Source organism: Podarcis gaigeae (genome assembly GCF_964106915.1).
Source record: "Podarcis gaigeae genome assembly, chromosome: Z".
NCBI lineage: Eukaryota > Metazoa > Chordata > Lepidosauria > Squamata > Lacertidae > Podarcis > Podarcis gaigeae.
This window is the reverse complement of record NC_139691.1, coordinates 43,251,318-43,275,318: the sequence shown is the minus strand read 5'-3', so window position 1 is coordinate 43,275,318 and position 24,001 is coordinate 43,251,318. Positions and strand designations below refer to the sequence as shown.

Sequence of the window (24,001 nt, the reverse complement as noted above, 5' to 3'; positions counted from 1 at the left end):
GGGATGAGACTGAGCTCCCCCCAATCTTGAGGGGCCAGGCCTCATCGGGCCTTGCTGTGGCAGGCCCGCGTGGACCTACCTGTGGCTGCAGTAGGCCCCATTAGGCCTCCCCACAGCTTCCCGTCGCTGTGTGACGTCACGTGTACATGTCATGCACATGGCATCACACGTGTGACTCCCCCCTAAAAAATGTTGTGCGAAACCCGGTGCCTAGGCTTGCCATATTTTCTGGATGTGTGGCACCCCATGTCAGTAGTGTTGTTTTTGCCGATTTCCCTCAGAAATAGCTCAAAAATGTACAAGAAAAGTCCCCCCTTTTTTAAATGCTCAAAAACTTTTCTGTCTGGATCTTCACTTTTTGAAATATAGCCTGACAATGGTTTGTCTGAATGCACCAACCCAGCTCAGGAGATTAACCAAACTTTCTTTTCTGCCAACCAAGCTCAGAGTTTGTTGATTACAAGTTATTGTTTGGCAACCTAGGGTTTGATGTTATGCCTAAACCCAACAACCTTGCTTAACCATGTTTTGTTTGGCCACTTTCCCCCCATGCTCCCCAAGTCCAGAATGTGTCCTGCAGTAGGGACAGGTCCAGAATTTGCTTGGGGCAGACTCATGGTTTTCATGGCAGACATCAAATCATGAGCCAATCCTGACAGGAGAGCCTCAGTGTGAATGTTAAAGTCCCCCACCACAACAAGCTAGGGGACTCTAGCACCAACCCCAAGATCACCCTAGTTAGCTCAGGGAGGGAGATTCTTGAGCAGTGTGGTGTGTGGTGCACCAACAGGATCTGTACTCGTCCTGGCCATCTTCAGATACACACACACAAACTCAGCAGAGTGCAGGAGAAGGTACCTGGTGAGAGGAATGCAATCATGCTAAAGGTAAAGGGACCCCTGACCATTAGGTCCAGTCGTGGCCAACTCTGGCGTTGCAGCACTCATCTTGCTTTATTGGCCAAAGGAGCTGGCATTTGTCATCAGACAGCTTCCAGGTCATGTGGCCAGCATGACTAAGCCGCTTCTGGTGAACCAGAGCAGCGCACGGAAACACCGTTTACCCTCCTGCTGCAGTGGTACCGATTTATCTACTTGCACTTTGACGTGCTTTCGAACGGCTAGGTTGGCAGGAGCTGGGACCAAGCAACGGGAGCTCATCCCGTCGCGGGGATTTGAACCACCGACCTTCTGATCGGCAAGCCCTAGGTTCTGTGGTTTAACCGACAGCGCCAACTGCCTGGTCTACCTAGCGTGGTAGACCACTGCAATTCCACACCCCAGACCTTGCAACCTGCTGTATAGAGAACCCCAAAGGGCAAAGCTGAGAGAGTTTTACCACCACCACCATCCCCAGCTTCATCCAGGATCAAGTCCTGGATAGCTATTGTTTTGCCACCTGTCATTGACCAGCAGCATTTTCAACCCAGGGGGACTGTTGCCAAGGCTTTCCAGTCTATTTGAACAGGGGGAGACTATGGCAGCAACCACCACCATGTTGTACTGCCCCCTTTGATAAAGTAGAGTTTTTACCCCACCCCTACATATCTCTCTTTGCCCTCTTTGCCCTTGCTCTTTTTCCACCAGTTCAGATTGATCACCCAGTTCAGCTGGGTGTAGACACGCAGCAGGTGTTGCTGGAAGCTTCTGAGTACTGCAAGAGCATTGTTAAGGAGGAAACAACAGCAACAAATGCCCAGGAGTCCCACCTGGAAGGAATGAACAGCAGACAGGTGGTTCCTGTTCAGACATTCCTGGGTCCTCCCCCCCTTTCTCACACAGGGGAGCTATGGCTTCCCAGTTCCAAGGAGGTGTTGAAAGAGGTAAGATATACTTTTGCAATTTGGAATGCAAAGCATCTTGCATTCTTATCAGCAAATTGTTTATTTTTATATAGCAGATGCTACTATACTAAGTGGAAGCAATTAAGGAAGGCTTCAACAGAGATAGAATTAATTTATTGAGAAGTAATTAATCTCACCCAGAAGATTCTTGCATAACCAATGCATTAATTTATATTGGAACTCCTAGAGCTGTTCGTCTCGGTATTGGGGGCCTGTGGATCAATGGGAATCCATCTGCAGCTTACAAAGGCAATAAGTGCATTGCTCCTTCAATCTATAATTGATGAGCAAAAGAAGGAGTAATCTTATTAAACTGTTAGACTTTACCTTTGAAGAGTTTGCATTGTTGATAAAGCTTGGGCAAAGTACCATTACACTACATAAGTGAGTCCTCCCAAGTGGAGAAGGTAACTTGTTAGTAAATAGACAGAATGATAGAAGCACTGTGCAATAAAATGCCTACTTGTCTGACATTGCAGATTCCTCCGTTGGAGTCATTCAGTTAGGACACAATCTAGCCAAAGTTAAGCACTTGAAAGCCACTTGGATTTCAAAGAGAGATTCAACAGCTCTAACCATTTTGATGCAACAAAACCAAAATGATCAAGGAGGTGAAGCATCTCCCTTGTGAGTGCTTGGGGATTTTTAGTATAGAGAAAATGTGAGCAAGAGATGATATGATAGAAGTTTATAACCTTATGCATGGTGTGGAGAAGGTCCATGGAAAACAGCTTTTATCCCTCCCCACCAATGGAAATCTAATGACTCTGAGTGTTGGAAGACTCCGGAGAGACAAAAGAATGGGCTTCTTCATGCAGTGCACCGTAAAACTAAGGAACTAACTCTCCCCAGGGAGCAATGTTGGCCATCAACTTGGATGTATTTAAAAGAGGATTGGACAAGTTCATGGAGGATAAGGCTATTGAAGGCTGCTAGCCATGATGACTATGCTCTACCTCCATGGTTGGAGGCGGCAGTGCTTCTGAATACCAGCTGCTGAAACCACATGAGAAGTGAGTGCTTTTGCACTCTCTAGGGCAGTGTTTCCCAACCTTGTGCCTCCAGATGTTTTTGGCCTACAACTCCCATCATCCCTGACCACTGGTCTTGCTAGCTAGGGATGATGGGAGTTGTAGGCCAAAAACATCTGGAGGCACAAGGTTGGGAAACACTGCTCTAGGGTTCAGCTTGAGGGTTACCCACAGGCATCTGGTTGGGCACTGTGAGAACAGGATGCTGGACTAGATGAGCCATTGGCATGATTATCAGGCTCTTCTTATGGCTAGCAGTAAATGGCTTTGCGTCCCAGTCCAAAGTTAGCCATACGCAGAGCAGACCCATTGAAATCAATGACTTAAGTAAATTGGATACTACCCAGTGATGGCCAATCCCCTTTGGGGTGGAAAGTGAGGCCAACAGTAGACTAAATCTAGGGCACCTTCCCATATGTCTAGGTGTGAGATCACATTTGGCAACAGAGCTATATTCATAGAAAAGTAAGTGTATACATCCTGGCTGCTGATAATAATTAGATTGTTTCCTGTTTAACAGCATACTGTTTCTCAAAATGATTAGTTAACAGTTTGAATGATCAAAAACTGGTGTGAAATAAAGTGCTTAGGCAGTTATGCCGCATTGATGTCAGCCCTGGGAGCCAGAAGAAAAAATCTCAAAGAAGGTGGCAAATGGTTGTGTAAATCAGAGTCCATTCACTTTGCAATCAGAATGGTCCCAGTGAACATATGATGGTTGAACAGTGTTGTGCAAGGGGAAGAAAAACAGCAACAGCGAAATCAAGACTCATTTATTAAGCAGGGAAACAACTGGTGGTAAGATGCATAATTTTCTGTGAGATGTACTTTCCTGGAAATCTTTGCACACAGGTTGTAGGGCATGTTTCGTGATGCAAGAACAGATTGATGTTCTTTTCAATTATCCATTGCTTTTTCATCTTGTTCTCTTTTACTAAAAAAAAGTGCTTGGGACACTCATCTAGATGTGTTTGAGAATTAAGAAGACCCATTAATCTCTTGAATAATGGCACATGTACATAACATATCCATGGTGTGTGCTGTGTTAACAATGCATATTCAGGATGTCTTTGGCATGCTGTTACAATCCTATCTTGTCAACTTGTATTTTCTTTTTAGTATTCTAAATTTGAGAAATACAACAGTTAACAGTAAAAACACTATTTTTTATTTTATTTTTTGCACATTCAGCAAATCACAAGAGAGACCCATCCCCCAATATTATATGTGTAGCTGGACCTGAAAATTAACACAAATTAATGAATCTGTATCAATACTCTGACATTAGTAGGGCCTGCTATATACTTGGCAGGAGAACACATGAAATCCAGCATTCCAGTTATTAATTATCATACTGAACTGGTAAGCTGTAACAAATTTAAGTACACATGTGTGAAATTCATTAGGGAGTCTTGGCACCAGTTAAATTACATCCAGGATAAAGGATGTGGATTAGGAGGCTGTGTTAGATAGGTACCCTGCTGTGACTCTAAGGAGAATCTGAATACCTTGTGGGGGAGGAAAGAGGATGGAATTTCAGCTTCAGTTCTGCATTTGCCAGCTTTCGAGAAGATGAACAAAATGGATTTTTGTTGCTGTTGTTGCTAATAATGGTAGCTTTTCTCATACCTGCAGTTCTCCATCTCAACCCCTGTATTTTGTTATGAGACTTAAATCTCCTGAAAACAATAACCACCTGGGGATGGATGAAATAAACCATTTCATTTAAAACAACAACAACAACATAAAACAAAGTGATGCTTAATAGGAAGAAATGAGTTGTCTATGTGAGATGCCATGTGGTTTTGGATGTAATGGGGATCAGTGAGTTATTACATCTACTCCATGAGACATTTTAGCATATTTATTTATTTAGATGATGGATATGCTGCCCTTTGTCCAAGTCACAGGGGGGTTTGCAAGTGAGTACATAAAAATCCATAAAGTCCAGAAAAATAACTCAGATCAGTTGTATAGAACAGGAACAGTGTAAAATTAAGCTACAGTTAACTTAGTTACTGGCTAACAACTGTGCATGCAGAAAGTCTTGGAATAGAAAGGTATGGTACAACTAGCAAAAGTGAAGAGAGCCCTTTTAAGGGAAGTGCAATTAGTTTCTGTTCTGGGGGGTTGGTCAATTTATTCTCCACATAGTGCTCTAGGTCAAGAGTCTCCTTACTGTAGTTCATGAGCTTACCGGTAATTCAGGTGGTCTGAGAGGAACAGGGGCAGTGGCTGTTCTGGGACAGATCAGAAATGGCAGGGGGGAGTGACTTGAAAGGAGTGGAAAGAGGATTAGGCATCAGAAGCACATATTTTATTGTATTACAATTTAATAGAATCATAGAGTTGGAAGGGATCCTAAGCATCATTAGTCCAATCCCCTACAATGCAACAATCTCAACTAGAGCATTCCAATAACACGAATTGTTGGAATTAAATTTGTAATGCAAAAACCATGCAGCAGCTAGCACAATGCATGGCAATCGCTATAACAGGCAGGAAAACAAAAATATCTGGTGTTCCGTCAGGACCCTTAACAATTTTCAAATAGCCCATGGAGGGGATGGGAAGGGAGTTTGGGAACTACTTGCGTGGGGAATAGAAGTGTATGTTGCCACACAAACTGGCCTCTTTGTGCAAAGCTATTGTTGTTATTTCTATCAGACCAGTGGTTCCCAAATGTTTCAGACTGGTGTGCTCCCTTGGTTCCCTAAAGGCATTCCCAGTTACCCTTACCCTACCCTATAAATAGCATTATTGAAAATAGCAGTTGTTTTGAGCCACTTGAGGAAGATAATAAGACAATAAGATTCAAAGCAGTAACAATTAATTGCATTTTTATTTGAAATCAAATTAAAACTATTTAGTTTAATTAATGCACATAAAACCTGATGTAGTTGATCCAGTTTCTTTCATGGTGCTCTCGAGCAAACGCCTGCTTAATTTCTTGAAACCTAAAAGCATTGTTTGCCCTTGGACCATTCTCTGAGGCCCCCTTAGGGGAGATGTCATCGCTCAATAGCAGAGCATGTGCCTGGCAGGCAAATGGTCCCAGGTTCAGTTCCTGGCATCTCCAGGTAGGGCTAAAAGAGACTCCTGTACGAAATCCTGGATTGCTGCTGCCAGCAGTGTAGACAATATTGAGCTAGACGGACCAATGGTCTGACTCAGTATGAGGCAGCTTGCTATGTTCCCTATGGCCTGCACTGAAAGACTGCATGCCCAAGGTTTGCACGAGGGACTAGGAACACCATCTGATCTTGACATTTATTTCCTCCAGAGACTGCACCAGAATTTTGTTCCAAACTGACACTGAAACACGATTGACGTTGCACGATTTTGACAATGTGTGTCTGTGTGTGTGCAGGGTGGATGGTTGGGGGTGATTTGATAGGCTTCAGACAAGAGAAAGGAAGATGCAAAGGGAGATCCTGATTTCAACCCTACAACTAAAATTTCCATAAACTGCCTTTGGGTCCTGCAGTGGGTGTTTTCGTAGATATACTTTAATCTCTTATTTTTGTATCAAGTGTGCTGTCATTTGTCACATTACATTATGCAAATCTTGGACAGATTTAGCACTCTGTGTAAATAAAAAAAATGGTCATCTTGAGGGCTTTGGCATGTAACTGTTGAACATCAAAGATAGAACCATCTATATTTAATAGACAAAAGATTGATTTTGAAGCACAGTGATAAATATTTGTTTGAATGAGGTAGTCATTCTGGCAAAATCGGAAATGATGCGTAAATGTGTATAGACAAAATATGTGCATTGCATACCATTTTCTTAATGAACATGCTGTACTGTGATTAATCTGATTCAACTGTCTGTTAAATGGTGATGTTATTAAACAGTAGAATTGGAGCCAGCAGGAGCGAAAGTTTCCTGAGGAGATAGCTGTTTTAAATTTATTAGTCTTTTTAAAAAGTCTTTAAGTGTGTTTGCCTCAAAATTGTTTAGTCTTCATTAAGGTGTCACAAGACTCTTTGTTGCTTTTGCTGCAACCTAACTAACACAGCTGTCCCTCTGGAAATTTGTTTTAAACCTGTTACTGATTAATAATGGTCCTGGACTGCTCACAAGCTTGCTTTTATATTAAATCAAGTAGGTCCTACAACAAACACATGGGACAAATAGCCAGTGAGCTATTATGCAGGATACTCCGTTCTGTTCTCCCTCCCCACTTTTCCATTTCCAACCTTTCATTCAAGTTAAACACAGGAAGTCTGACAAATGAGCAGATATGTCACTTCTTGCATATTAAGCTAGAAATCTTAGAAAGGTGTTCCCAGGTACAGTGGAAGTTTTGCATTCATGATGGAAGTTGTAGTCAGCCCAAGTAAAAAATGCAAGGATTCTATTTTCACACCAAGAGCAGACCTTTCCAAATACCTACTTTACACATGGTCACAGCCTACTCCCCAAGCTCTTTAAGATCTCAGTAGTGTCAGGGGTGGTGGTCAAAAGTACCACTGGACTAGCAAAAAAAATGCCCTTTTGTGAATCAGTATAGCTGTCTTCAATCCAGATTTTAGGTTGGAAATTTATTTTTTTCCTAAAATGTATTCCCTCCCCTGCATCACTTTATTCTTTTACATATCCAAAGTGATTTATTATGCCCATGTTTAGGGTTCCCAATTGGATTATGTTAGGGGAAGGGGCTGCCCCAGAAACAGAAGGGGTGGGGGAAATAACTGAAATGGCAGTGTGAATTTCCTGATCTGATGTTTTCTTTTCTTCTGCCTCTGAGCCAGCCCCACTCCACCTACTTTCCACTGAAATAATCCATCTAGTCTCCATTTCACTTCAGATGGAAATAAATACCTCCTCTAGTCTGGACTCTGCATCTCCACTGCAGAGACTGAGGTGGATAGAGAAAGTAAAGGAGTACAGAGCCTCACCACCACCACCACCACCATGAGAACCTATGCAATAATTTGCAGCCAGCTCCTGCCAGGCTGAAGCTTGCAAGCTGCACGCAGATTATGGTTTTCTTTTTAAAATTTTCTTTTTAAAAGTTTTTATTTTATTTTTAAAAAAAACTTTATTCCAAAACCAAAAAAGAATTACAAACATCAAATTCAATATCCATGTTTGTTTTGTAATATAAGCCTATTACATAGTTGACTAGATTAAAATATACCTAATTGCTATAGACTTCCCTTTGCTATATATAAATGCAACACAATTAGAAATATTATATTAGAATTTTTTATAAATTCCCCTATACCCCCCCACTCCCCTTCACCCATGTGTGATCTCAATATTTTTTTTTACTTCTTCCATCTTGTTGTGTTGTAGTTTAATAATTATTCATTTGATTATTTTATTATTTCCTTGCTTATCCCTGCACATTTGACACATTATCTATTAATATTCCAGTTCCAGAACCATATTTTTTATGTATTCCTTCACTCCATCCCACTTTTTAATTATTCTCTGATTTGAATGGCCTCTAATGATTAATGATTTTTAAAAGTTTTTAAAGTGCTTTTGCCCACCTGGAGATTCAAACTCTCCATCTGCCACCTGGAGGGGCCAAGGCAAACCTGGCAACCCTATCAGTATTGACTACACTGAGTGGCAGTAGCAATACAGGGTTGTAGGGAGGATTCTTTCTCAGCCCTTCATAGAGAGATTTCAGAGAGTGAAGCTTGAAACTTCTGAATGCAAATCAGATGCTGTACAGTGGACCCTAAAACAGTACATTTGAACTGTCTCCTTATGAGAACCACTGCAGCTTTCAAGGTAGCTTCATGCAAAGGGAAAACTTAAACTTATTTCAGAGGAAGTTATCTCTGGATTGCTACCATGAGAGGGTCAAGGAATCAGCCTCTCGCATCCTGTCATCCCACCGCAACTATCTCAGGCCAGTCATGAATCAGTAGATGTCCTTATAGAATCCTTAATTTGGCACCCCACCCATGTCTGCATACCAGGATCATGTATCTAGAGATGAACAAGACATGAGTAAAGAGTATTGGAATTTTCTTTTGGAGGAAAATTCATCTTCTTCCTACCCGAGCCCTGTAATAGGTAAACAAATCTGAGTTTATTTTAGGATAGCAGATCATGTGAGTGGACTAAAGCCAACGTAAAGACAGTAGCATGCAAACAAACCTAAACAGGGCTGAACTGAACTGATGCTAGTCATTATTCCTCATAACAGTTTTCAGCCATGCTGAAAACACCTCCTTTACTCAGCAAGCCCCCCCCCCATCTTTATCATAATGAAGACTTTCCATTGCTTTCACTTGCCCTCAGTGATGTCATAATGTAGTCAAAACTGATTAAGCAATTGTTTTATTTTCTGATATCTTACCATGTCATCACATGACAATGTTGTACTATGTAGTATTACTATGTGATTCCTGGTTGGGTAGGATCACCCACATGACAAATTCAGGAAGGAAGGAGCAGAAGAAGTCAGGGAAAGCAATTGTATTTTCCCCAGATTTCAATCTGAACATTTTGTTGGAGTAACTGGACATGAGAAGTTAATTTCCTTCATGAGTGTAAATCACCCTGTGGATGAGCTAATCGAAGGTGCAAGATCAGCCAAGCCAGTTACTATGATAATAGCCCAGTGCGCTGACTATATCTGTGATATCTGAGCAGTCAGCTCAGTGTTTCTTAGTCTGTGAGTCTGCAGTTAGTCTGTTAGTCTGTGTTACTTGGATGGTGTTATCTATTAATTCTCTGAACTTATTTAGAGCATCAGAAATACTTTGTATTTCTATCTCTCTATATTTGCAAAAGCCTACTGTTTTGCTGAGCCTTATCTTCTGCAACAGTAAAGTATCTTGGCTTCTGTGTAGCTACAGGTACTGGGAGCAACTTTCACTGTGTGGGTATCTCTCCTGAGATTCTCAGTACATTTATTGTGGTTTCATTTACCGTATTCTGTTTTCTTTCCATGTGAAAACAAGAATGCAAAGCTAAGGAATCATCAAGGAGATGGTTACATGGGACGCCTCTGGCCCCTTTTGGGTGTTTGGGTTCAAACACAACCTGCCTGCATCCGGAGAACTTTAATTGAGTAGATAAAGAGGTCTCTGTAATTATAAAACTGTAGTAGGTATAACAAGAGGCTAAATACATAGCTGTGGTTTTAATTAGACAGCACTTCAAATTAGTAATTGTGGCTTCAGTGAGGAAATAGTGACTTTATACCCTGCAAAAGCCCCATCACAGCACAGCTCATTCCTCATTATGTCACACTGTGTGAATCTTTCAGTACATTGGCATGCTGAGCTGAAAAGGCAAACATCGATATTGGGTTATCTTCCTGGTGCAGAAAAGCTAGAATGGAGATTAAATTCATTCTCAGTAGAGATGTGGGAATATATAGTTCTTTACCATGTATATGTGTGACCATGTCTGGAAGGTGAATTTTTATATGGGAGAGTGGGTGGTGTGCCTATGTATATATGTATATTTGCATAAGATTAAACCAAACAGTAGAACTTAAGTTAATTGCCTTTGCAATTAGGGGTAGGGTCAGTTCTCAATGGCTCTTGCATGAGATAAATTAAGTAGGCTACAATTTACATGCATAGGTGAAGAAAGATTAAGATCTATCCATTCATCCCGAGATACTTGGGGTTGTATCCAGTGTTAGTCTTACTCAGAGTAGATCCATTGAAATTAATGACCAAGACTTAGATTCCTTAATTTCAGTGGGTAAAACATAGCTGGATACCCTTCCAAGGGTCCCGCCAGTACTTGCTCAGCATACTGCACACAAAGGCATGCAAACACACACATATATCACAATTTGAACTATACAATTAAAGCTGCATCATACCACTTTAAACAGTCATGTCTTCCCCCTGTTCTTACAGTAGCTACCCAGATCCCTGTCGAAAACCCTTAAGCAAGACTCAAGCCCAAGAGCACACTCCCCTCCTGCGGTTTACAGCAGCTGGTATTCAGAAGCATTTCTGCCACCAACTATGGAGGCAGAGCTACTACAGGCTAATACTGGGAGGTGTAGTTTGTTAAGGGTGCTGAGAATTGTTAGGAGGCTACTATTCACAGAGTGGTTTAAGAAATCTGTTCCTCTTCCCAGGACACTTTGGGAAATTGTAGTGCTGTGAAGGGTATAGGGGTCTCCTAAGAACTCTCAATACCCTTTACAAACTACACTGCTCACGATTCCTTGGGGGAATCTGTGACTGCTTAAAGGGATATGATTCTGCTTTAAATGTATAGTGCAGATGGAAAGTAATAGAGACAGCAGAGGGAGAGAAAAGACCTGTTTTTGACTGTGAGTGTTATCTGTGGCAGCAATGTGGCCTGGGGTTCAGAACCCACCATCTTCTATCAAACAGATCTGAAGTGACTGTGCATTATAAGGCTTGAGAGCACATTGTGAATGGGTTCAGATATGTAACTACCTGCTCCTGTGTGTGACTTCTACTCTTAACAAGTAGCGCAGCATCAGAGAACATAATTGCAATGTAGTTCATCCTTCTCCAAAATAGTTGGAATGGGAAGCCAAAATCACTGGCTGCAAAGCATGTTGTGACTTTATGACAGTGGGACTTGACAGCACCCCCACATAGAGATACACAGAAGCACAACACTGTTGGATTTCAGCTATGCCGTGTGCTTTGTGACATCACAGTGAATGTATGGTTGGAATCTCAACCTCAGCTCATTGATCTGAGAATACATAGCAGTAAAAGTTCTCAAAGGTGCTGTAATCCACATTAAGAAGCAGGTTCACCATCTCTGCTCTCACCCACTTCAGTGAATTTTGAACTATGTGACTCCTGCAGTGTCTCAAGAGGAGCACTTTGTGGTCTCCTTGGGCTTGACTCAAAGTAGACAGGAGCAAAATGGGTAGGAGGTGCCTACTGTTTCTTGAACGGCACAAGGAGAAAAAGCTTTATCCAGTAAGTTCAACCCATCAGTTTTGACTCATTCAGATGAAAGATAAAGATATGTGTTGGACATCAGGCTAAAAGCTGTAAATGAGGGGCCAGCAGCTAGAACATCTGGACCAAATGCACCCCATGGATGTTCTGTTACCTTCTTAGCAGTTTCCAAACCCATAGGCAGGGAGGTGCAGTTGAGCATGAAGTATGGCAGCTGGACTTGACAGGTAGTAAGTTGTGAGGGTGAGTTAAGGTCTTAATCCTCCACCAACCCACACAGCCACATTCCATTGGCAAACAGGTAATGTTATTTAACATGGAAGTATAGACCCAAATGGCTTTTCCTTCTAATGATGGCTTCATTCACATGGGAGCTTATTCTGTTTCACCGACATTCCCCTAACTGATAATTTCTGTGTTATATTTGGGTTTTCACAAGAGATAAAAGCCACTTCTGGAAACCTAATGGAATACAGTGGAAGCTTTGATCTCATTTTTGTCTTAACTGGTTCCAGGTATAATCCATTTGGAATCCCACTGAAACAGAAAACAGAATTTGGGCCAGCATACCGGTTCTTTACTGCTGTATTCATGGGTGAATCATGGACGAGGAGTGCCATCAGCTTCGACTAGTGGCTCAACTGTGTCCCTATCTGGACAGGGATGGCCTAATTTCTGTTGTCTGTGCTCTGCTAACATCTAGGTTATATTCAGTGCTATTTTTCTAGGAAAAAAAAGGTTCCAGAATACACCACGAACACCTCCTTTGTTCCCCTATAATGGTAATGGTGCCCATCTGAGAGGTTCTAACTTTGAGGTAGACAACACAAATTAGGCTATCTCTGTTGAGATAGGGACACAGTTGGGCCACCAGTTGAAGCTAATGGGAGGCACTCACTCCACGCCAATGAGGCAACCTGAGCCTCAGGTGACAGCAAAGGAACCAGACGTACCCCCAGGCTACTTACCCACTCCACCTACACTTTCTCAGAACCAGCCCCACCATGAAGCAGAATGAGGCAGCAGCCTAAGGCAGCAAAAATTGCTTGAGGGGAGAGCTGTGTGCATCATACAGCCTCCCCTATGTCCCCCTTACAAGTCTGCTGCTCTCAGGTGCACTGCCCTGTTATCAGTTGTGGAAAGGTCACAGCTCAGTGATGGACATGTAGAAGCCTCCTGCCTGAAACCATGGTATACTGCTGCCAGTTAGTGCAGACAATACTGGTTGATCTGGCTAAGTAGAAGGCAGCTTCCTGTGTTCCTAAAACATTCCACTAAGGTCCATTTTGATGGATTTGCTCAAGCAGATATTTTGGTGCAAATGTTTAAGACTTGGCTGCCAATATACAATTTAAAGTCAATTCACACAAATCATTTAATGATAAAGCAAGAAGCTTTTGGTGTGTAGTAACTGGAATCTTAAAATCAAGTTTCTCATTTGTTTCCTAAAAAAAGGATCTCTCTCAGACTTGTCAACACAACCATTCTGTTTTAAAGTGCTGATTTACAACTAACAGCCAATGTATCCCATTTGTTACATCTCTGTGCTACCTAGAAGGACAGACTATAATTATGTACATTGATTTGAGCAATTATAGAGCTTGATTTTTATTAATCTACTTTTTAACCTACTAGAAAATAGTAAATGGTATATTGCTTATTTACTATATAATTATGTTTTTAGTAATGATTTATGTCAGACTGGATTAGATTGGTGGGATTTAATTAAACACGTAAAGCAGCAATAAAAGTGGGGTTTTTTAATTAAAACAAAGCTCCTGTTACAATATTCTGGTTGCATAAATTTCTCTTATTAAAATGTCTCCTACACATGTAGCCATAGATAGATAGAACAGTTTAAACTACTGTAGTTATGATGGTATTTTGCCTATGAAAACGTGGTGAAGTACATCCTATCTAGGAAGAAGGCTCTGGGTTCAACTCAGGAAGTTGCCTTATGCCAGTTTCGATTGTTGGCCCATCCATCCCAGAAATGTCTATTCAGTCTGGTACCAGCTCTCCAAGGTTTCAGATCTTCCCTTCACCTGCAACCTACCCCTCTAGAAATGTAAACTTTCTGGAAATTCCTTTGCAGGGGACAGCAGACAGAAATGTGTTGTTGTTTTTTCCCTACCTGTGAATTGTTTTATTAGACAATTTATGTAAGCAAGAAAGTCTGACTATAGCACCATGTTGACTCTATGCTTTGATTTAGATTTTCACACCTGCCAATAGGGCTGGCGACATTGATATATTGTCCAAAACTGGTTTGAAGTCTGTATCAGTTTCATAATTTTTGACCTGGCAATATATTGAGAATCATGGTATGTGTATTGTGTGTGGCATGCAAAAATCACAAAGTAAGAAAAACTGTGAAGCCAGCCAATGCCTCTACATAGCTCCATTCTTACATCAGACATTGTGATATATCAGTATATCACAATGTTTAGCTGGTGATATATCGTGATGCTGAAAACCAGATATCACCCAGCCCTATCTGCCAGAATTGGGTCTAAACTAAGCTAACATTACAGTGAATACTAAATGCAATCTAGTCAAACTGCAAAAACAACGGGGGGGGGGGATAGTTGTTTATGAGCAACGTGTTGATTTGTATTTACAACAGGGTTTTTGTAACAAGTTTAAAGACAGTTGCGGTAAAACTGAAAACCTGGTGCAAACCTCTGCAGCTGGTACAGGGACCTCCAGTCCTGGAGATAGGAAAGTCTGGATCCGGTGGCCCACCTGAATAACTGGCAGCTGGGTATTATGAGTCTGGGCAAGGCTTTCCACTTAAAACTGGTAAGAACAATGTCTTGGTACAAAGAAGAATAACAGCTTCTCTCTCTTTTTATAATTCTAGTCACTATGAACAAGATAGGAACGCACTAAAGAGGAAAGAATGGGAACGGAGAAATCAAGAGGTCCAGCAGGATGAAGACTTCTTTACATCTGGCTTTAACCTCTTTGGAGAACCCTACAAGGTAAACAAACAACTGAAGCTGTATTCAACATTCATTTCATTTGAAACAGCGCTCCCCACCCTCCGCAATTTCACCAAACATTAATCACACGTTAGACCCTCAGAGAGGATAGCAGCACTGAGGGTATCCTCTTGGTTTCATGCACTGCAAAATATGCTTCCACAGAAGCGCATTGACTGGTTTAATTATCTGTGGCAATTGGGGGTCCTCTGGGCTGCCACTGGGTTCTTCTGCATGAGATCCACCCAGTGGCTGAAGCACCCTAGTCTGCAAAGGGTTGTTACAATAGCAAGAATAATTAGCACTGAAACAATGGCAGTTCGGTGGCAGTTCCCACTATGGAGATTTCTTGAATATGATATCACTGCAAGACAGCCGTGCGCGTTGACTGTCGAGGCCCTGCTTTCGCTGAGGTGTTCAACCTGTGACTGGGCTGTGCCACTTCAGGTTGTGTGTTGGGGGCTAAGGCTTGCGTAGATAAATGTTCTTTCTCTCAGAATACAGAAAACTTTTTCTTCTGTATGAAAAGGTATAGCCCAGAAATGTGTTTACTTGTGATATCTACAGAATACACAGACATGCCAGAAGCCTTTGTTCTCCCTGATGCATATTTTTGGAATTCTGCAGTCAGAAAGGAGAGGCTTATATTTTCTATTTTTCCAGTTAAAACAAAAAACCCTACCCCACCACAAACTAAATTTAAATAAGACTCCCAGAAGGCACCTGAAATATTTTATTTATTTATTTTCCCCCTATCTTTGCTGAATTTTACAAGGTTTTTTTAAAATAATAATAATAATGTTTTTATTATTATCACTTTTCATTAAAGACTGAGGGTGATGGTTCTTTGAATTTATATCTTACTTTCCCCTCTCCCCTCAAACCTTTCACAGGAATATAAATGTCATATAAAGGGAAGTGTGTTGCTCATTAAATGCTATTGTGAATGTATATCTCAGTATCCGGAACTCTTGCCAGAACCCATAGCAAAATCCAAGAAATATAAAACCAGCAGAACAATAATGAGCAATACTGAGAGAATCTCTGTGAAAACGAGCTCCTTAGCCCATGCAAGTAAACTCTGGATTGGATCCTACCAAAATCATCCTCCCCTGGACCTGCTCAGTTTTCTTGCTCATTAGTAAATTATGCAGGCTCCTTAGCATAAAGATCTTAGCTGAAAAAGACTGTTCTGTCACATACCATTTCACCAATGCTTATTTCCCCTCTTCCCCGGCCCCACTGCTGTTTTGGCTTCTTCTTCTTCTTCTTCTTCTTCTTCTTCTTCTTCTTCTTCTTCTTCTTCTTCTTCTTCTTCATTTGCCACTTAAGGAAATGTTCCCATTCATGTAATCTCAAGTCCTCACCCGCCGCGTCATATAGCAAGATCTCATTTTGTCACAAAATGGTGTATCATCATTATGTTTGCTAGATGATCCCTGATTGGTTCATGTCACTCGTCAAGCTAATCCAGGTTGAAGCAATGGTATCAAGGGAAATAGTGTTGAAGCAGTAACCACCAGGCAAAACAATGGAACTGGACAGGACTGGCAGGGCTGGAGGTGGGGAGGAGAGAATGTGAATCTGTTCACGCAGCCTAAGTGGCTTTATGCAGGAATAACAACCCACTAGTATCAATCTGAATTTTTTTACTGGAAAACACTTGGCATATCCTGCCACCTCCACCACTTCCAAACTGGCACACAATCCCTAGATAGTTAAGAAGGTATACACCTCATGCGGAAAAGCAATTCTTCCTGAAGCAAAGGGGGAAACTCTCTCTCTCTCTCTTTTACCATCATAACTATCCAAAGCTGTCTTTTGGGAGAATGGTTGAAAATGTACAGCATATCAGCAGGGTAGCAGAGCCTCTTCTGAAAATCCTCCAAGGGACTTCCTTGCCTGTGATTTTCATCACCAAGGGATGTTCCCCATTTGACTGTCTCTGCTGCTTTGGTGATCACCCAAAAGCATTCCCTGAAGAATTCAGCTGGATTGAAATGCACAGATTCCTTTTTTCCTTTCCATCAATGACAGTCTTTGGCAAATACCACCTAGGGTTCATATAACAAACAGATAATGTGGAAGATGAAACCTTTCAAGTCTTCTCTGCGGAATAAGCCTAGATCTGAAGGCATGATTATCCGAGGTCACAAGCGCAAATCACACAAGTGAATTTGAGGCAGAATTCATTGTTATTTTCTGTCATCATTATTTTTAGTCACTAAGCATTATGTAAACAATTATGCTATTTTCTGCATTGTTTTTGGTGTTTCCCTTCAACTGAAATTCATGGAAAGTAATTATGTAATTAATTACATTATGTAATTAATTACATTAGTTCCAGCCATAGTTCATAGCAAATTGAATAACGTAAGACTCCGAACTGTAGCAACACAGAAACACTGCTGATTGCAATGGACACAAAATGGGAAAGAAGTCATTGTCTCCTTACATCCCTAGCTCTTCTGTTGAGATATGACCCCTGTCCCTTAAATAAAAATGAATAAAATGAATAAAAAAATTATTAAAGTTGTATAGCACCCTTCATTTGTAGATCTCGGGGCAGTTCACAGCATAAATTAGGATATCTTTTGATCATTTCAGCGTCCACATTAATTGGATCTTCACTTCTGATTGTCATTGCTCTCATTCATAATGTCCCTGTTGGTCCATGAAGCTTTGCTAGTTTATGTTAATCTTAATTTGGCAATGATGGGAGAAACCCTGTGACTTGATGATGCCCACTTATCCAAACTCAATTATCCAACTTCTCTGAAATTTCATCAAGGCAGCTGTTTATATTCTGTTTCTGCTGCTTCTTTTGCCACATCTCACATCCATTGTTTGCTTCCTGCATCCACATAAAACCTGCTGCAAGTTTTGGATTATCCACCCTTCACATAGGCGGTTGTCTCCTTGGTCTTTTGAGATTGTAAGGCCTCCATACTGACACTGTTTTATTCCTTTGACCTGAAGCACCTCTTGCTGCAAGTCCTGCATTTGTCCATTTTAACTTCATGGCCTTTTCCACTACAACCATAACTTTCTATCTTTGTTACATCCAGTTGTTAGTTTTGCTTTCTTAGAACATTGCTCATTCTAGAGCACGTGGTGTTATTCTGGAGGTGTTCATACTTCTCTGTGTCATGGGCTGGATCTAGACACATCAAAGAAGTGTTTAAGCTAAACGCGTTGTAAATTTAAACAGAGAAACAGGTAGATAAAAATTGGGTTCCACAGTGCCATTGGTGTCACAATGTTATATCGCATATACAACACATATAAATTGCTTTTTCTTTACCAATCTAGCTGAAGTCCATGGACTGTTTTTCTCCACTATTACACATCACAGGTAATATGCACAGGTAATTGGCCCAGTATACCTGAAGGAGTGTCTGCACCCCCATCGTTCAGCCCGGACACTGAGGTCCAGCTTCGAGGGCCTTCTGGTGGTTCCCTCACTGAGAGAAGTGAGGTTACAGGGAACCAGGCAAAGGGCCTACTTGGTAGTGGCCCCCGCCCTGTGGAACGCCCTCCCATCAGATGTCAAAGAAATAAACAACTCTCTGACTTTCAGAAGACATCTGGAGGCAGCCCTGTTTAGGGAAGTTTTTAATGTCTAATGTTTTATTGTGCTTTTAATATTCTGTTGGGAGCCACCCAGAGTGGCTGGGGAGGCCTGAGCAGGGTATAATAAATAAATCATTATTATTATTATTATTACTATTAAACACTTTAGCTTTCAAGTCGAAGGAAATATTTCTGTTTTTCATCTTAAAGCTGTGTTTTCCAAAGGCTGCCCAGGATTGTTTTATTTTCCTCCCTATTTTGTTTGGTTTTCTGCTCTCAATATGATTTTTTTTATCCTAAATTAATGTTTTCTTCAATGTGCTTTGTTTCTTTGTTTTAAAATAGTATATCATTCTCTTCTTCAAACATTATTTTAATCTTGGCAAGATTCACCTTCATACCTTTTTTTCTTCACTTTGTTCTTCCAGCATTTCTTGTAGTATTATTTTTTTACTTTCGACTGTCATAACTATATCATCTGCATATTGTATATGATTTAATATCTTCCATTGATTCCTTTTTCTAACTACCTCAGCTTTTTAAATACATCTTCCAAGCTGACTGTAGATAGCTTAGGTGATTAGCTATCTCCTTGTCTTACGCCTCTTTTTAAGGGTCTTGGACTGGTTTTATGTGGTTACCCCAAGCAAATGGTCTCTTATTCACTGACACTTTTGGTTGTCACAGTGTCCTTCAGCTCCATTGAAGAAATTCAGCTAAAACCCTTTCATGCGGACATTTGTCACTGATGTGGAATAGTTCAAACTGAACCCAGTTGCTTCAGTGCAAAGTGAGCTTTATGGGCCACTGAGATGATAAGAGAATAAAGAAAGGGGAGTCAAGTCTAAAGAATGGAAACAATAAACAAGAGGAAATCTACCCAAAAGGGAAAGGTGAATCTTTTTGTAGGAAATAATTTATGTAGATAGCCATATATTTCTGTAGAGACCTCTAACCTTAATGATTAGAATCACCTGCATCTCAGCACATTAATGGGCCAGTAGGACCTTTACATCGTCTTATAAGCCAGTTGGCTTGAAAGAGAGTCTCAGATGGTGTGGAACATGGCCAGCTGGTTGTGGAAAGAATTATGTGGAACTTTTTTTTTAAGGCATTTTTTCCAGCACTTGCTAAAACCAGAGCTCATCTCCTTGTCTGCAGAAGTCTCTGCTTCTGAAAGACTCAAAGAAACAAGTAACTGTAGCTTGCAAATTGTGTCTTGATGTCCAGTGCCTGGGACATGAACAACTACAACCAGATGTCACTTTACTCTAGGAAAAGTGAAATGTTACTTGATTAAACACTTTTTTTAAAAAAAAAAAGCAGGGAGGATCACATTTTGCTATTCATCACATTTTGCTATTCATCAAGGACTTTGAATGAGTGTGAAGAATTATACCAGTGAGTCAAACCAGACATGGAGTTTATGTCTTAGTGGACTCCCCTTCATTAGAGGTTTTTAAGCAGAGGTTGGATGGCCATCTATCACGTTTGCTCTAGTTGAGATTCCTGCATTGCAGGAGGGTTGGACCTTGGGGTACCTTTCAACTCTACAATTCTATGATTCCCTAAGTCTTCAGAAAAAACTGCATGGGTGAAATGGGTTTTCAACTAGTTCTTCACAAGGAAGAGAGAGAGAGAGAGAGAGAGAGAGAGAGAGAGAGAGAGAGAAAGAAAGAAAGAAAGAAAGAAAGAAAGAAAGAAAGTAAGTAAGTTTAGGAGAAAGCTTAATATAGAGTCAGACAACTGGGATCCATGCAGTACCTGATCAAATGTTTATCCTAGACACCTGTAACTGGGTGATGACTACGCCCTGACTGATAGAGATCAGCCTTCCAAACAACATAGAAAATATATTAGCTCCTTATAATTCTTGCTGGCCAAGCTGATGCCTGCATACACTTAAGGGATCTCAAAGGAAGATATGAAGTTACCTTAATACTGATTAATACCAAGTTCAATCCTCAGCATCTCCAGGTATGGGTGGGCGAGATCCCTGCCTGAAACCCTGGAGAATGACTGCCAGTCAGCTCGTAGGACCAAGGGTCTCAGTCAGTATAAAGCAGTCTCTGATGTTGATACTGAACTGTTACCAGGCAACCAGATATTCCCATTTCCTCACCTTTCCAGAAGTGAAAATCCGCAAAGTGTAACCAGACCCTTAAGACGAGAATTGTCTAAGTGGCAGCGGCCCAGCTCCCCGCCCCTTACACAAATGCTGCCTCAGCAATACTGCAGGGAGGATATGAGAGGAGGAGAACAAGCAAGCAAGTGTTCACCATTTGCATCGTAATTCCTCCCGGTCCCTTAAGCACAATGGAATCTCCTTGTTTAAAAAATTGGGGAGGGGGCTGAGCCTAGGCTAGCTTTGGCTGCTGCCCAAACAAGTTCATTGTGCAGCTTCGGTTGAAGGAGGCGGGTCAGGCACAAAGAGCTTATTCTAAGCTTAAACGGAATGCACTTTTTTGCCACTCAAAATTACCAATATAAGAGTGGGTTTTTTTGTTTTCAGTTTTGGTGTGTGTGCTTTTAAAAAACCCAAAACTGTTTCTTGTATACAGTGTAATTCTTAGCTTTACACAACTGATGAGCTTTCTAAATATTTACTTCAGTGCACAGCTCCTTGAATAGAAGCCCTTGGAGGAAAACCAGAAGGGGGGAAATGCATTCTTCCTATTCCCCCCACCCTTTCCTCATAATCTTATACTCCAGTGTTATGATCAGGGGTGTTGCAAACTACTTAACAAATTTGGGACACAGGTGCATGAGTGTGCATTTGCATAAAATTTGCATTGCCTGATTTGTATGGATGGGTGCTTCTGGGGAATTAAGACGGGGTGGCTGGGGGTCTACTCCATGCTGCGCTTTGCAGACTAACCCTATGAGCAAGGTTTCTTTGAAAAATAATGTTGAGAAAAGGTGGGAAAGGGCAAAAGTGTTTGGGGCCACCTCAATAGATTTGGGGTTCAGGCCTAAGGACTACACTCCAGGTTGTGGTAACCACTGCAGATACTCTTCTGATTGCTTTCCTCCATGAAATCCCATAGCTTTTTATTCCACAAATGTTCTGGTTTATTATTGTTCCACGTTTGATGTGCTGTAGGCCTTCCACACATGGCAATAATGTGGTAGCATTGGGGAAGTGTCGCAGAGCAACTAATATGGCAGAAGAAACCCACCAATAATGCACTTTTGTTGTGTCACGGACATGTGCCAGAATATACTTCGAGAAATACACCTGTCCAGAGAGACCAATTTTCCATTTCATTTTGCAGCAGAGATAAAAAGTAACTACTGAATACCTTTAGATATACCTTTCTCTGTTACAGTTGCATTGATAGAACCATGGGTGCTGATTATGCCTTCTCCAGTTCCACTTTTAAGTATCTCAAATAATCAAAATGGAGACGAAACAGGGATGAAAATATAACAGCATTTGTCATTCCTAAAGGAGCAATGGCACTGCTGGAACCCACCCCAATTTAAAACTAGAGACACACTTCACTCTTAATCTCAGCAAACTACATACTTTCTCCAGTCATTTCCTGGACTTGCATCCTCCTGTGGAATAAAATAGTTAATATTACCCCTACTTAAAACAAGCACATCACTCATAGCCTCAAAAAAATGTATTTAGTTCGGGGGAATTTGTGTAATCATTTAGTTTCTTCAAGCCAATTCACACTTGGCTACCCTTCCTTTAGAGGTAGACTCAAGTTACCCCTAGTAAATTACCTCTCTTAAAAAAATTATTTCTAGCTACTGCTCAGATGTAACTTTGGCCCATAAAATGAGCAATAATCTGTGTACAAATTCCTGTTCATATAAATGGATTCTTTGGGGTGAGAAAGAAGAAACAGTCTGGAAAACAGAGTAGAAAAGCACTGGAGATGAAAACATAATAATGTCAAAAATGAGTCAGGATTTGCTTAATAACTGCTGCACAGAAAATAACTGTGAATCATAGATTTGCAAAACAGACTCTAAACGGTTCTAGAAAACAGAACAGAGGACTTCCAAATCTAGCTGGCAACAATTTATAAAGATATATATTCCTTTTATAATAGATCTTAAGCAATCTTTAGAAGAAAGTTGTCAAACAACTAAGCTGACCTAAAGCTGTAACAGTTCATGGTAGCAGAGCCAGTGCTTTTTTTCTTCTTTTTAAAATAATGTTTAGGGGTACTCTCATTATCCTACTCATATTGAAATACTGCCCAAACTTAGTTTCACAAAATGTTTAGGGGTATGTGTACCCCTACGTACCCCCAGAAAAAAGCACTAAGCAGAACAATAATATTAAGAAAAACTTTCTAAAGTTTTCTGCCTCACAATGTAATACGACAAGTTAGGCCAGAGCTTTCCAAACTTTCCATGTTGGTGACACACTTTTTAGACATGCATCATTTTGTAACACATTGATTCAGTTTGACTAGCAAACTGGAGGTTAAACTAACCCCTTTCTAGCCCTGGAAGGAGCACAGGAAGCATTCGCACAACGCACCTAAAGACTGCTGCTGACACACTAACACCGTTTGGAAATCTCTGAGTTAGACTCTGCTCACACTAGCAGCCTGAAGTTCATTTCCCCTGCGCTGCATTTCCCAGTTGCTTTCTCCCACCACTGTTCACACCAAAGCAGAGGCAGGGGGATGCCTTCGCCCGAAGATTTCTTCCCCTGTGGTCTGTGGGCGCACTGCCAACCATGCATGCACAAAAGCCGCCCGAACTTGTTCAGAGCGCGACAGAACTGTGGCTTCTGTTTTCAAACCGGATGGAACCTGGTTTCAGGAGAAACTCATCCAAAGAGGAGTATTTCCCTTAAGGCTGCGGGACACAGATGGATTGTGGCTAACGTCGTGTGAACCTGGCTTAGATAAAACAGCGGCGGGAGCACGCTGGAGTAAATGGTAATGTGTACAAACCCTTAGATAGCTATAACTTATAACCTTCACCATCTAACATAGTAGACTGCCTGGGGGTCCTGTTTGCCATTGCTGCCAGCCTTTCTACGCGCTTCCCTTTTCTTCTCAATTGGGGTACCCAGCGTGAAGCCCCTCCAGATGCTGTGCTCTACAACACCCACCAGTCCCAACCAGCATGGCCAATGGTTAAGGATGGTGGGCATTGTAGTTCTGGAGGCCGTTACATTGGCTACCCCTGCTCTAGGCTGGCAGCTCAAGGGTCAAAGGCCGGACTTGCCTTTGAGGACTCCAGCTGCTGTTTGTAGGGGATACTACAAACAGAGCAGGCACTAACCACTTCTTGTACCTTTCTCTTTCAACTTGAAATGTCACATGCAGCCCAAGCCAAATGGGTATGAACTCTATTGACTGCTTATATCCGCATGTGGCTAGGGGTGCCTACCTCACACACTAAGCAGGGACAAAACAAATGCTGAAGACTTTCTTTCCACACCTCAACAAGAGAGATGTTGAGTTCCTTCTTGTACGCTAAGGATTTTCGCTTGCCCTTCCCAGTTGCTAAGCTATAGGTTCTGATGATTCTGCGATTCTGTGCACTAACAATGGCAATCAGGAGATCTGTAATAATGAAAAGATACATAATCAGAGCATGTAATCCCCATAGGAAACATTGCCAGCAGTAAAAGCCAACAGTAAAAGCATGGGATATGAAAGTGAAAACTCACAATGGTGGCAAAAATTAACTGAATTGGTCAG

At 41.3% G+C, this 24,001-nt stretch overlaps 1 protein-coding gene across 13 annotated transcripts in view; it reads left to right on the top strand.

The window, feature by feature from the left end:
• Positions 1-24,001, top strand: part of AFF2 (ALF transcription elongation factor 2) — a 383,311-nt gene that overhangs the window by 84,125 nt on the left and 275,185 nt on the right. For 7 of the 13 annotated variants that reach the window (XM_083722703.1, XM_083722708.1, XM_083722709.1 and 4 more), the window contains exon 2: positions 14,627-14,747. In XM_083722703.1, the coding sequence (XP_083578829.1) occupies positions 14,627-14,747 (121 nt within the window). Of the gene's footprint in view, positions 1-11,547; positions 11,782-14,626; positions 14,748-24,001 lie in introns of those variants that run through there. The other 6 variants (XM_083722704.1, XM_083722714.1, XM_083722712.1 and 3 more) reach the window with 3 other exon arrangements.